General features: G+C 40.1%; 2 protein-coding genes and 1 long non-coding RNA gene across 3 annotated transcripts; 1 reads left to right on the forward strand and 2 right to left on the reverse strand.

The window, feature by feature from the left end:
* Positions 1 to 1,465: 1,465 nt before the first annotated feature.
* On the reverse strand, positions 1,466 to 3,013 carry LOC138035978 (uncharacterized). The gene has a single exon (XM_068882364.1). The coding sequence runs from the start codon at positions 3,011 to 3,013 to the stop codon at positions 1,466 to 1,468; it is 1,548 nt and encodes a 515-aa protein (XP_068738465.1).
* Positions 3,014 to 8,317: 5,304 nt separating this feature from the next.
* On the reverse strand, positions 8,318 to 9,541 carry LOC138039086 (uncharacterized). The gene is made up of 2 exons (XM_068885259.1): positions 9,273 to 9,541; positions 8,318 to 9,163 (listed from the first exon to the last, which is right to left on the reverse strand). The coding sequence occupies exons 1-2, from the start codon at positions 9,539 to 9,541 to the stop codon at positions 8,785 to 8,787; spliced, it is 648 nt and encodes a 215-aa protein (XP_068741360.1). The 3' UTR covers positions 8,318 to 8,784.
* Positions 9,446 to 14,749, forward strand: LOC138039088 (uncharacterized). The gene is made up of 4 exons (XR_011130361.1): positions 9,446 to 9,583; positions 10,504 to 10,789; positions 11,109 to 11,257; positions 11,842 to 14,749. It is a non-coding gene; the product is annotated as an uncharacterized lncRNA (long non-coding RNA).
* The last annotated feature ends 702 nt before the right edge of the window (positions 14,750 to 15,451 follow it).

A 15,451-nucleotide genomic window follows, 5' to 3' on the forward strand; every position in this document is an offset into this window, starting at 1 on the left:
CTGGAAATTGCAGTTTGAGTTCCCATCTGAGTCGACCATACTTTCGCATTTTCTCCCCCGTCTTCATCTGTCGATTTTCCACCCCCCTCGATCAGGATTACTTCTTTCTTTACTTTATCAATGACTTGCGCGTCGATGCGATTTGCTCGAACTTGAACTCGAACTTTGAGTTCTTCTTTCTCGTAGACTGGCTTTGGATTGATTCGTTTATACCACGCATACTCCTCTCTTGGTAGTAGTTTGTATTTGGTTAGAATCTCGAAGAAAAGGATTCTAACGACGTTGTTGTGTCTTTCTAGGTATTTAGTTTGAGCGATAGCACTGCACCCCGCCAACACATGCGCGACACTCTCTTGGCCCTTGCCACACAGTCGACAAGTGTAATCTTGATGATTAGTTGTTTTAATCTTCTTCCCTGTGTACGGCTTTGTGGGTAAAAGCTGTTCGTATAGGTCTTAAACGTCAGTTATCATATCGGTCGGTGCAGTTTTCCAGTTGTTCATCAACTCAAAACACTTTTTGTCTAGGTCTTCATCCTTCCACCTGCTTGCTAGCAACTTTCCCTCCCACTTTTGGTCTTCTACTTCTGACTTTAACTTGCTAACCACCGATTTCTTCAAGTCTTCTTTGACCTACTTCCTTAGGATTTCATCCGCTCCCACTTTAGAGCACGTAGACTGAGGATACGTTAGATTTAATTCAAGATCAAGTTCTCTAGCAAACGTGGCAGCATCTTTAGCAAAGGACTGATGTCCTCGCTTACTTGCCTTCTCGTCGAACATGCGGACGATTCCTATCGTTGGATCGGGGTTTACATATATCTTTAATGCTGCTCATAGTTTGATATTAGTCAGTTTGTATTCCTGTTCAACTGACCTTAAGTCTCTTCCACCAATGCTCCTTGGCAAGTAAAGGGTTGCATTTGAACTTGTTGGGTGTCGCCCTCCATTCGCGACGATGATCTTCCTTACTTGTCGGTCGATTTGTCTGAGCTCTGCCAGAGGCCACGTTTGGCTCCACATCAAATACATGAATGCAGATAGAGCAAATTCATTTGTGGAAAGCAAGCATCCTGAGTCGAAGCATGTAACATTTCACTGTTGAAATGGATCTCTTTCTTGTAAATATAATGGACATGACGTTATATTATTATCTGCAGTATACACGTATGGATGCTCTAATGTTAAAAGTACATAGGGCGCAAAGCGTAGCCTATGTCCTCTTACGGAACATAAGTCTCTATATAAAGGAGCGTTTTAAAATAATAAAATACATTCTATATATATATATATATATATATATATATATATATATATATATATATATATATATATATCATAACAATAATAATCCTTAAAATCCTAAATCCTAAAATTCTAATTTAAATTTAAATTTAAAAATAAATAAATAAATAAAAAAATCCTTAAAATTTTCTAACACTCTATAATTTCTAAAGTTCGTAAGATTATTTGACGATGGCCTTGAAGGCCCGCGCTATGTTAAGCGAACTTGAGATAATAGCTTTCTGCATCCTTCTGAGAACCTCCCTTCCTCTAGCGCCCACAAGTTTCTTTATTGTTTTCTCTAAATCTTTAGACCAACCGCCTAGCACATCAATCACTACGTTGCACTGTTCCACGACATAGCCAGGGTACTGCTTCCTTAACTCCCAGCGCAGTGGAGCATACTTTTCCATCTTCTCCCTCTCCTTTTTCCCACGGTTGTCTAACCAGGGGCAACTCATTTCAACTGCCCAGACTCGTTTCCTCCTGTGATCCACAAATCTGACGTCCACTCTGTTGGCCTTGACATAGCTTTGTTCGGCATACACTGGTACATCCCAGTAAGCTTGAGCTTCCGGAGATTCGTACACTGGTTTGGGTCCCACTAACGAGTACCATGGTGGTACTGAGTCCACTAGCTGCAGGTCTTTACACACCTCAAAGAACAACACCTTAAGTGCAGCGTTGTGTCGCTCCAAGTACTTGGACTGTGCTAAAGCAGGACATCCTGCAAGAACATGCGCAAGAGTTTCTGCAGCGCCTCCGCACAACCTACACGTGATCTCTCCTTGTGAAGTTCCTGTTTTGATCTTTGTATACACTCTAGTAGGGGTGAGCTGTTCGTAAAGCTCCAGTACCCCGGTAATCGTGTGGGTGGGTGCTGAGGGCCACTCCCGTAGCCAAGCAAAACACTCATCCATGCTCAGATCTTTGTCGTGCCACCGTGCACACAGAAAGCGACCATGCCACTGCTCGCTCTCAATCTCTTCCTGTAACTTCTCCGTCACAGTCCTCCTCAAATAACCCTTAACTTTCTTCCCTAGAATTTCTGTATCCGGAGCTTGGCGCGGGCTGCATGACGGTTTCGGATAGTTCAAAGTCAAACCCGTGTCCAGCTCCTCCGCGTACTTGCATGCCTCCTTAACCAACGAAGTGAATCCCTTCTCACTCGCCCTCTCTTCAAACTTCTGAACTAACCTCATGGTAGGATCTGTATTCTCATACAGCTTAATTGCAGATTTGATTTTTGTTAGCTTGTATTCTTGCTCAATTGCGCGTAGGCCACGCCCACCCTTGTCCCTGGGTAGATACAACATAGCCGTCGAACTTAGCGGATGCTTCCCTCCGTTCTCACATATTATCTTTCTCGCCTCTCTGTCGATCACTCTAAGCTCTGTAATAGGCCAATGCTGAGTCCACATCAAATAGGAGAGGACTGGAAGAGCAAACTGGTTACTTGCAGTCACACGGTTGGAATCAGACAGGGGGCTACTCCAAATTAATGACAACCTTTGCAGGTACACCTTTGCCGCACATTCCAATGCCAGCTTCTCATCCTGCATCACAGTCTCTCTCACCCCTAGAAACTTGTAAGTAGAACTCGCGTCCAAGCTTTCCACGACCCCCTCGTGACCTAACCTCACACCTGCTGCATCATGCACTTGAGCCCCTTTCCTCACATGAATCACATTGCACTTCTTAGGATTCCATGTTAGTCCAATGTCCTCCATGGCGGCACTGGTAGATTTTAAAACTCTGTTGAGCTTAGGTTCAGGCTTAGGTTATTATTATTATTATTATTATTATTATTATTATTATTATTATTATTATTATTATTATTCAGGAGAATCCTAGCTTGCAAGTCTTTCAAGAGATCAAGTACTAACTTATGTGACTCTCTTGCTATATTAACGAAGAGACTTTGCACAGAATATGGGGATCCGCTAATCATTGAGCCTATTTTAGCGAGCCGCCTTATCGCGCAGGATAAAGGTAATTGTGAGGTTCGACCAATTGGTGTAGGAGAGGTGATCAGAAGGATTATTGGCAAATGTGTTTCTAGAGTGGGAAAACAAGATGTGATTGACGCATGTGGTGATACACAAGTGTGCGCAGGTCATAAATCCGGCAGTGAGGCTGCCATTCATGCGATGCATAATATCTTGGAGTTGGATGAAACAGACGCCGCGTTAATCGTAGATGCCTCGAACGCTTTTAATTCGCTTAATAGAGCGGCAGCGCTGCACAACGTTAGAGTTATATGTCCAATAATTGCCACCTATGCAATAAATACCTACTGAGCACCTGTGCGACTTATTGTTACTGAAGAGAAAGAGCTCTTGTCTTTGAAAGGAACTACACAAGGGGATCCATTAGCTATGAGCTTATATGCAATCAGTCTTCAACCTCTAATTACTCTCTTGAGCATTCGTAGTTCTGCAAAGCAGTGCTGGTATGCCGACGATGGCACTGGAGCGGGTGCGTTGACAGACATGAGAAAGTGGTGGGACGAGCTGCTGGCAGCGGGTCCAGCTTTAGGCTACCATCCAAACACAAAAAAGTGCTGGCTTGTGGTAAAACCAGAGAATCTGAAAGAAGTAAATGATGTGTTTTGCGGGAACTGGAATAAAGATCACCATGGAAGGGCGCAAACACCTTGGCGCGGCACTCGGACAGAGGTCGTATCTAGAGGAGCATGTCGGCAGCAAAGTAAAGGAGTGGATCAGTGAAGTAACTTTACTAGCAGAGTTTGCAACCTCTGAACCGCAAGCTTGGCGTGCAGCTTTTACATTCGGGCTAAGGCATAAGTGGACTTACATCATGAGGACCCTGCCAGATATTGAAGATCTCTTGGAACCACTCGAGCGTGCTATCTCAGATGTCCTCATACCGTCACTAACAGAACATAACTGACTGAACGAAAACTGCTAGCACTTCCTGCCCGTATGGGAGGCCTGGGAATGACAAACCCATCTGAAAGTGCGGAGTCAGAGTATTCAGCATCCATCAGGATGAGCGCTCCACTTGTTGATAATATAATGGCGCAATCCCATGGGACCCCAGATGATGCAGAGGTGCGAAGGCTGATGTATGCTGTTCGAAAAGAAAAAGATGTTGATCTGAAGGGGAAGCTAGAGGAGCTGAAGGTCTCTCTCCCATTAAGGACACAAAGAGCCGTAGACCTGGCATGCGAAAAGGGCGCCTCTAGTTAGTTGGCTTACTGCAATTCCACTGAAAGACTTGAATTTTGACCTAAGCAAGCGGGAATTTCGTGATGCACTGAGGCTACGCTATGACTGTTCCATTCCCGATAGCCCATCTGTATGCGTATGCGGCTGCAGCTTTACCGTGGACCACGCCATGATATGCCAGCGGGGCGGCCTAATCATACAACGTCATAACGAGATACGTAACCTGGAGGCGGAGCTACTAGATATAGTTTGCTATGACGTAGCAATTGAGCCCACCTTACAACCCCTTTCCGGGGAGGAGCTCAACAGGGGAGCAAACAAAGCACCAGACGCCCGTCTCGATGTGCACTGCCATGGATTCTGGGAGAGACAACGGGCCGCCTTTTTTGATATACGGGTATGTCACCCGAATGCGGACTTGTATAAAGAGCTTAGCCCCAAACAGATATATAAATTGTACGAAGATGAAAAGAAGCGGAAATATGCATCCAGAATAATAGAAGGCGAGAATGGCACTTTTACGCCCTTGGTTTTCACCACAACAGGAGGTATGTCTCAGGAGTCAGCGGTACCATTCCAGACTTGCCGAGCTCATCTCTTCAAAGAAGCAGGAGGACTATGCAACAACAATCGCATGGATTCGAACGAAAGTGTCCTTCGCCATCCTGCGGACTGTCCTAGTTTGTTTGAGGGAAACAAGGTCACGGAGAAGAAAGACAAATATACAGGAGAATGACTTAGAGATAGAGAAGGGACTTGCTGGACTGACATAATAATTTATTAACGAATGTTTTATGCTTTCGCCTAACTGATTTTTCTCTTTGATACATAAGACTTTTTATGTACAATACGTTTCTAGACCAATATGTTTTAGATCATTATTTTAAATTATTTTTATTTCTATTATTAGTTAGTTTTTTTTTTATTAGCTTTTTCTTTAGGAATGCTTAATTGTCTTTTTCCAATTTATAAATTATTCAAAAAAAATTATCAAAAAAAAATTATTATTATTATTATTATTATTATTATTATTATTATTATTATTATTATAAAACATCTGGATGCCAGATACCTAAGATTCACAAAGCTAGGCGTAAAGACGTGGCTAGCTCAGTGTCAGATCTATAGATAATGCTAAAATATAGTGTTCATATCGTATAATACTAAAAATCTAATGTTCATAATAAAGACAATGTAACTATATAACTGCTAAAAGAGTCAGTGTTCTATAGATAATGCTAAAATCTGGTGTTCATAGCGAATAATACTAAAATCTAATGTTAAAATAAAAACTATATAACTATATAACTGCTACAAGAGTCAAACATGAGCATGAAAATCCTAACACATGATCTTGAATGTTCAGACTGTTGTTCAAGACTGAATGATCTTGACATGGCGGGCGATATGGAGAGTACTGACGTCTGCATCCTGCGAGCCACTTTACTACTTGCCTCTCCCACAAGATCTCGAAGCGCTTGACTCACGTCCCTTGAATACCCACCCAGGACGTCGATGACTATGTTGTATTGCTTGACACTATATCCCGGATAACGCATTTGTAGTTCTCACCGAAGGGGACCATACTTGCTTGTCTTTTCCGCGCTCTTCTTCTTGCGATTTTCCACCCACGGGCACGTCATCTCGATCAGCAGCACCTCCTTCTTCACCTGATCCACCGCTATGACGTCTATCCTGTTTGCTGAAACAGTGGTCTGGTCAGCAAACAGGGGGACATCCCAGTATGCTACAGCCTGTTCATTCTCGTACACAGGCTTGGGCTTGATGGGCAAATTCCACGGCGAGCTCTTCTCAGTAAGGTTCAGGGATCTTAGTACTTCGAAGAAGAGCATGTTGAGGGCATGGTTGTGTCGCTCTAGATACTTTGTCTGGGCCAATGCGCTACACCCTGCCAAGGTGTGTGAGACACTTTCCGGTTCAGCCACGCAAAGCAGTCCCGGTCTAATTTTTTATCTAGCCATCGACATGCTGTCAGTTTCCCTTACCATTTCTGTTCTTCTGTTCTCTATTAGTGCTCTTTCACCAGCGCCTTCTTTGTCCACACTCCAATCTTCTTCTTTTCTATCTCTTCGCCTTCTTTCGTTCTGCCTACTGGGTTAGGGTGCCTCAGTACCAGCTCCAAGTCAAGCTCGGAAGCATAGTTCTGCGCATCCTTTATCAACGATCGCCTCCCAGTTCGGACCGCTTTCTCCTCAAAATGCCGTACCAGTTCTATGGTCGAGTCCCTATTAGCATACAGCTTTATCGCTGCCTTATTATTATTATTATCATTATTATTATTATTATTATTATTATTATTATTATTATTATTATTATTATTATTATTATTATTATTATTATTAAACAGAGCCTACATGTACATATGCTGGCTTAGGCCTCATTCATATCTAACAAGTTTCTGATTATTCTCGCTATCCCAAGTAAGGCAGTTTTTTTGTAATTTTTCCACCGATATTACTATACCAATCTTTTCCAAAAATCCCTTTAGTCTTCTTGATACATTCCCCAATACGCCAACAACTACTGGTAAAACTTCGACTTTTTTTAAGGCCCACGTTCTGATGACCTTCTTTGTATCTTGGTATTTTGTGATCTTTTCCAGTTGTTTCTCTCCAACTCTGTTATCGCCTGGTATCGCTATTTCAGTTATAAGTGACGTTCTCTTTACTTTGTCTATTAGAATCAAGAAAGGTCTTATATCTTCAACCACGTGATCACAATGCAGACAATGGATATTAAAATCCGACAAAATTTTGTATGTGTTACTTTCTGATACACTTGGTGGTTGGTGTTCGTACCTTTTGTCAGCGCTTTCAAGGTTGTGTTTTTTTATTATTATTATTATTATTTTTTTTTTTTTTTTACTATTATTATTATTATTATTATTATCATCTTTGCTATTATTAGTATTATATATGACATGATATTACATTTTCTTGCGTTCTTTTTGTTACAGTAGCAAGTGCTGAAGTTTGCGATATTTTTCTAACACGAAAAAAAAATTTTAAAGAAAGGGAAAAGACGTTTTACCAAGACAAACTTTTCTGAGTGTTTTGTTTTTGACTTTGATTCAACTGTTAGCCAAACCGTAACTGTAAACAAAAACAGCTACTAAACAAAGTAACTTCAATGAGAAATGCAGCAAACTACCAACATGTTATACCGGCAATGAAATATCCAGAAATGTCTGACAGTTTCATGGCCACTAAGCTTCGTTTGCTTTCGCATGCAACTTGCTGAGAGACTTAAGTACGCATGAAGAATCTTAAACAGAATTCTAAAAAAATGAACAAACAACCACGCAATTTCAAACACTGGTACGAAACTAAAAGGACCTTTGGTAGAATTCTTTTTCTAAATTGCATTAATTCGGGTAATTATTATACTGGATGGCCTGACACAGAGTCTTTCATTTCTTGATAAAAGAACTTACAGTCTAGTGCGGCTTGGTCACTAGAAGGTTAACCACCGGTCACAACTAGGACACAACCCAAAGACAGCCAACATCCTGTAAAGCCCCGTCTACATGAGCAATTTTTAAGTGACAATTTTTATTTGCTCGTGTAGAGAAGGAAATTTAGCCAACTTTTATGTGACAGAGTATTTGCCTAAAAGCTGGCGTGTTAGCTTTTCTGTGACAAATTAAAATTGTCAAATACGAAAAATTACTCGTGTAGACGACTCATTGCATAAAATATGGCAAATTCCCGTCTCTTAGTGAGCGCCATTGGAGAACGAGAAAGCAACCTCGCCTTGTTTCTGCTTTATCTCTGCTGTCCAAAGGCATTGCTGACCTACTTAACTGAGAATTGTCAACAATCATTTGTTGTGTTATCTGCACGATCCAATGTATTTGCCACATAAAATTGTCACATATAAATTGCTATTGGGGACGGGGCTTAAGTGTATAATAATCATATACATGAAAAAAAATATTCATTCTGATGGCCTAAGAGAAATGCAGTTTCCAGGTAACAAAGTGCAAAAAAGAGGTAATTCAGTGCAAAACGACGTAACAAGCAAGGCACTCTAACTGACAGAGCGCAAAAACCGCTGATTGGCTAGAGCATAAAAGACGTAAAATGGCTTGTTTTGCATAACTGCGCCTGCGCCAAAAAGAGATCTTCGAAGTGAAAATTCGAAGCAGTTCGTTCTTCTACAAACAACGAACGAAACTGCAAGACTTGTACACAAACAAATAATCAGTTATAACAAGAAATCGTAGCCAGAAGAATTGAGGGCTCGTTTACTTTACTTCAAAAGTAAGGACGTGGATTGGCTTTAATACTTCAGTTGTTTTGCACTCTGTGCATTTTCCTAACATGGAGCGTCAGGCCGCCGGCAGATTTACAGATTTTTGTACACCCCGCGAACTGGCAATGGAAATCTTCTTTTCTAGTGGTTGGTAGTTGCTGTTGCTGTTGCTGTTGCTCCACTAAAGGCTTCTGCCTTGAATGTACGTATCTGGGTAACAAGTTAATGGGCTGGCCATCTTGTTTCATGGCCCTCGCACGCTCGTACAACTTCGACTTCAAGGAATCGACTTTGCTGTCTTGTTGATCGCTTTCACCCGCGTCTTCGAAGTTATCGGGGTCGTCGTCATCATCTTCATCGTCACTTTCCTCGTCGCTATCGTCGTCACTGTTGAGCTCATCGCCCGCCAAATACCTATAAAGAGAGGACGGAAAATGAATTTGTGGCTTCTGATAGTAAAAACCGAGCCTTCTGACAGTTTGTGCGTAGCTTTGATGTCTTTCAAAATCTTTTTTTAACTAACCTATTCATCGTCGTGGAAAGCTCTCTTATTCTGTCTTCAAGAAGAGAATGGCAAATAGGGCACAAACGTGCACGGTCTGCATTTGACGCACTCTGACCAAGGTCGCTACATGTATCTCTCAAGCATTCGGTGTGAAAAGAGTGGCCACAGTTTAATCGTTTGTAGTCCACTGCTTGCTGTCTTTGGCAGTCACGCAAGTCACAACACACCGTCGGGTCCGGTTCATTTCCAAGAAAGGAATACCCCAGAGGAAGCGATCGCTGGTCCATTGTTGCATCAACAGCTGGGAAATAGTATGGCTGAAAGACAAGGTATTATCATGCATTAAATATTGTCTATAGTCAACACATCATTTTCTTGTCATCAACGTCTTCTTAAAGTGGAAAGCTAAGCTACTGAATGAAAAGTTACATTTTTATCCTTATAACAGATTTTTCTAGGCCGCAATCGGTACATGTAGCTTGGTTCATTCGAACAATTGTATAGTGTTTCTTGTTCCTTACAGTGGTTCTTCTCATTATTATTCATTTTTTTATTCATTTTTTTTAAAATGAACTTCAGCCAGCTTGAGTAAAATTGTTTAATGAAGTTAACACCTGAAATTTACGATTTTCCACGTGGGACTTTCGCTGTTTGGCCAAGCGTCATCCATACATTAGAGAAAATTTCAAACAGGAACTCAGCTGATTTTAATGCCATCTCTGCAATGTCTTTGTTACTGCTTTGTTGATTTGAATATTTTTTATTCAACTTGCATGTACTTGCTAACCATCAAAAGCTTAAAAATTTTATTAAAAAGTTCAGTTTTTTTTGTTTTCAGAAATTTGTCAACTATTCTACAGTCACACCTGTGTTCAACAGTCACCCTAGGGAAATGGCAAGGTGACTGTTATATTTAGGGCAACTTTGCAGATAATATAAGGCAATTGAAAATTTTGGGAAGATGTCTGGTGACCGTTATATACAGGGTGACTGCTATATACAGGTCATCTTTGCAGAAAAGACAACTGAAAATTTTAGGAAGTTGTCTTTTGACCATAATATACAGGGTGACTGCTATATACAGGGCTGTTATATACAGGTTTGACTGTATTAAAAATTTATTGGAGGCACTAGCTGAGTGTGTACTGTGAAGATTTAAAATAGGACTTTATAAGGCTTTATTAAGTGTACCTGAGATTCTGAAAGCTGTTCTGGATATTTGAAAAATTGACTTGTGTGTATTCAACAGGTAGTGAAGACAGGAAGCTGGAGGAAAAATATTTGGGCAGTTCAACGCGAAAATATCTCAACAGGTGGTCAATATCAATTCCTCCCCGGCACTCTCTGATTGCTCCATCTGGCATCACTACTCTTGCTGACCGGTGGTTTAATTTGATCATTTTAATCATTTTGAGGCACAGCGTGGATGATACAATGGATGTCTGCTAACACTGTGCACATGTGCCATGATGTACTTGTTACTGAGCTTGTTGGCTTCCTTGGTGCATGTATGAAGTGGATGTCATCTTCAATGAGTAGGATGAATTTTTGTTCCTTTGAAAAAAGTTTCTGACTAAGATCTTTTGTTGCAGTTGCAAATATTACAGCATTGGATATGTATAATTTATGGTCTTTGACATTGTACAAAAAGACTGCTTACCAATGCCTTCTTAACTATTTAGAGAGAAAAATGTAGCTGGAAATCGTATGTCTGAGATTGTTTTTTTGGTCATGACATGTCAAGTGTGTCTCTGATAATTAACTTAGTGTTTCCCTTCCTCAAAATAAATCCTATTCTCAAGATACCAAGGGTGGTAGTTGCCTCTTAATATCCCAAAAACTTTTTGTTTTCAGTTGTAGGTATCTTTCTGCAGTTGAGTGCTGGACTGGTTGAGGGAGAGGCATGCAAAAGGCCCCTGCTGTCCAGTCACGATAGGGCATTCAAGACAAGGCACAAGTGAAGTGTATTTTTAGATTCATTACTTTGGACTGAAAATGTAAAAGTAAGGATATTTTCTTATTAATCTATTATTGACCTTGGAAGCTTATTTTTTAAGGTCTTTTTTATTATACCTTCATTGCAATTTTCACTTTTTTTCTCACTTCTTCTTTGTTTGTTGTGGCCAAAGCTTTCTCATAATTGTTTATAGAGTGAGGATGGCAACTGTATCCAAGGACCATTCCAGACATCAGTGAGGAGTAACTTGCTCCACTTAATTTAAGTTGAAGACCATTTGCTTTTTGCATTGGACAGTTTTTCTGGCAATGAAACATCATTAGATAAATATGATTAATTTTTTGAAAGATCCTATCATTTTTTCCCGTGACAAATAATCTCTGAGTGTGTGGATGGTTGTTCACATGTAACAAGTCTAGTTTCAAATACTTTCAAAGTTTTATTTGTATTCTGTTATCATCAGAGACAGATTTCTTATTTTTCTTTTTTTAAAAGATTATTTCTCTTGGAAGAAAGAAGGAAAAAATAGTGTGGTGTACATATAAGTTGGCATCTTCTCCCTTATCCTTCAATGTGGCTTAATTCTATTATGGTGCATGTCAGTAGTTTCAACATTTTTTTTGTTCGTAGGAAATGGGGACCATACCTGATTTCTGAAAAAGCTGAGGTTATGCAGAAGAGAAACTACTCTTATCCGTTGGAGATTGCACCTCTTAATTGAGGGAGGTTGTTTGTCATCATTCAAGATAGCTTGGAAGATGTCTTCAAACAGGCCTGGAGCATGAACATCACAGAATTTCTCCATTTCGTCTGGATCATACAAGTTCTTTCCCCCCTTTGCATAGTGTGTAACCAAAGACTTGTGAAATTGGTGAACAAGAGTGCTGAATGTTGTGTCTCCTTTAGCAGAGAGAAATATTTATAAGAGTAATTGTTATGGTTTTGTAGTCAGGGTTGAAAATGCCCACAATTTACACTCTAAATTAATTTATTTGTAGTTGGTTCCTCAAAGTTGTGCTAACTAAAAGTACCTTCTTTGTATCAAACAAAATGGATGTGATATGAATCAGGACAGGGTCAAAGTTAACAGAACTGTGTGCTAGTGATGTATTGTTCTCCTGGAACAAAAATATTTTTCCCTCTACCTCAAGCTTAATCAGGAATATGAAAACATTTACCTTAGTTTTTGGAATATTTGTTTTATCCCTGTCAAAGTGATATCTTGGTTAAGCAGACTGTAAGGATGCATAAGTGCACAAAGGAAGGTAAAACTTGTTGCCTTTATACAGGGTTTACCTTGTACTTTCTTGGAAAGCATGATGTTCTCTTCCCTCAAATCCTTATTTAATTCATGCTGCTGACTTTGTTTTTCCAGCAAGTTTTTGTTATGCTGTAAAACTTCTGTTGAAAAAATAGCGATATTAGCAACCTTGGTTGCTAGGCTACACAGCTGTAATACTGACCAAGATATTTGTTTTGAGTTATTATAATCAGCTGATAGGTGGATGCAGTTTGCAGTGACGTTAATTGTTTAGTTATTACATTAAAAGGAACCAGGTGACACCTCCTGCATTGTATTTTAGAGAGTGAGGAATTTATTAGTGTCAATTGTTTTTCCTGGGCACAGATCAAAAACATATTACACTTTTCAAAATTTAAATTGCAAGTCAATGAAGCTATTGTTTTGGAACCTGAAAGTAATCTATTATTTTCATTTATCCATTTTTTTTTTGCACTGGTTAAAGTTTAAGGATGTGAGTTGATTCCTGGTTGCACTCCCCCTGTTACAGCATCACATATTGTAACTGACAAACCAACTAATAACACCTTTTAGTACTAGAGGACAATAAAATTTGAGAGCAGGGGAATAATCTAGGGCATAAGAGGATGCTTTCTATGAAAGAAACATATATGGGTAGTGTTATATCAAGAATGTTAATTATGAACTGCCATATTTTTTGATCACACCTTTAAAAACTCATTTGAGCTGTAAAAAGCCTTTAGTGTCCAGTCATGCTTAAGTTAATTAAGTAGACTTCTATGTGGATGTGGGGGGAGTTGAAAAGTGTTGAAAAGTAATATCCAGTCATGCTACATGCTCCCACCTTCAAGTTTCTTTTGGAGGTTTTTATTGTGGTTTTCAATTTCTTTCTGCTTTATTTCCAGGTTTTGCTTTTCATCCCTGAGGGTTTCTACCTGGTTAACTAATTCTGCAAAACTGTTAGAAAGTGCCTCTTTCCTTGTGTCCGTTCTGGGGCGCTAATAAAGAATAGGGTATAGAGTTGTTGACAGGTAGAAAAATACCAAACCATACAGACTGTGTTTTAAAAGTCAAATAATATTTTATCATCACACCCACCTTTGTTGGTGAAATGTATTCGTCCATTTGAGAAATTCTGACATCTTTGTCAGCTAACTCTAAGTGACCCTCGCATATCATTGTTCCAGTGTGATGAACTGTTTTGGTCTCGTCAAAAACTGAAAAAAGGCGCTGAGGGCATAGAACAAGAGCACCCTTGCAGGCATTTTCAGGATCGCGGAAAGGAAAACAGCAGCTTACTTTGTTAACGTTGTTAGACTCGTCAATATGTTTTTTGCAAAGAGTTGTATCACTGGAAAAACCACAGGCCCGTGCTGTCGTGCCAACCAAAACAGAGACATTTCCCCAACAGTCACTGGCAGCAAGTGCCGAGTGTTGACTCTTTTTGTTTCTCAGCTCTCGCGGCGCTTTGACACAAAACATCTCAATCACGGTTGTTTAAAAGGACAAAAAACGCCGGTGGTGTTGTCGGCAACATTGGGAAAATTGACAGTCCTTGCCAGCCGCGGTTTAGGCGGGAAAACTTACGTGAGCGAGTGCTGGGCAATGAGCAATAACAAGAACACAGTTGTCGAAGGTGAAAGTAAAACCCTTTATTAAATAAAACACAAACGATCAGAAACATACATTTTCCCTCTATAGCAATCTTACGAACCAAAAACCCTACATACTATCACCTCGATGAGTGAAAATACAAATTGGCACGAGTTCCTTGAAATCTAAAGCGATTTAAAGGAGTAATTATACATACAGCACTTCAAACTTCGACTCGAAGACGCCTTCCTTGGTGTTCTCAAGTTGCAAAAGTGAAAGTTCAACTTTAAAAAGCTCTAAAAAAATTTCATATCAACGAAAAAAAAGTCATTTTTGATATGTTTCACAAAAACTATTTACCTCCAACATTTCTCTTTCCTGACCTTAAAGAGTAAGCGACCACCTTAAGAAACGCAAAAAACCTGCCCTTCTTCGAAACAACAAGCTTCAAAATAGGCTCCGAAGCTGGTCACAAACATCGCTGCATTAGAGAACCTGTTTAAGTCCGATCTTTTCGCCAGCGTCGCCAAGACATGACTGAATGCTGACAGATTCCGTTCAACGATGTTGAAAAATCCTCAGAGCAAGGACAGCGGCTTGGCAGCGTCCGCTGTGACGTGTTAGATTCTGATTAGTCCTCCGCCATTTTGAAAATAGAACGGCGGGAATACAAGAAACAGTGGCGAGAGCTCTAGTGCGCATGTCTAGCGGTTTTTGCGCTCTGTCACTCTAACTGGTCAATGATCAAAGATATCAACAGAGACCCAACTGACCAATTCAGTGCTGGCCCTGATTGGCGCAATTTTTGCGTGATCACGTGATACGCGTCTCGTTCGTCCAAATTGACCTTGAAGTAATGTGATTACATATACAAATTGTTAGAGATCTTCACCGGCCAAATTTATATTTTGTATATTTAATGTTCCCTCGTTTTCTTTTAGACCTCATAAGTTTCCTTCGTCCCTTGTTTGGGGATGTTTTACAGTCTTATGGAGGCTCCAAATAGTTTCTTCCTTTTTCAAACAAGTAAACATATTCTGTCCTTAAGATACAGTTAGGGTAATCACATCAAGACGAAATTTGGCGAGGCTATCAAGAGCCCATCATAAATTTCCCTTATCGCATTTTCTTCCAAAACAACGTTACCATATTAGGAGGCTCCAAAGGGTTTTCAGCTGAGCGCGAGCGCGTAAGCCACACACGCAATTCGTAAACTGCCGCGTCAGCTCATGATTCAAATGGGTCACCAGAAATAAACAAATACTGCTACTTTCGCTCACCTTTCTCCTAATTCCTATATGTATGGAATATATAAATAGACATCTCCTATTCACGAAAACTACGAAAATTCTACACAAACGGTTTAATTGTCGCTTAAATCCGTTT

This window comes from Montipora capricornis, chromosome 2 (assembly GCF_036669925.1).
Source record: "Montipora capricornis isolate CH-2021 chromosome 2, ASM3666992v2, whole genome shotgun sequence".
NCBI lineage: Eukaryota > Metazoa > Cnidaria > Anthozoa > Scleractinia > Acroporidae > Montipora > Montipora capricornis.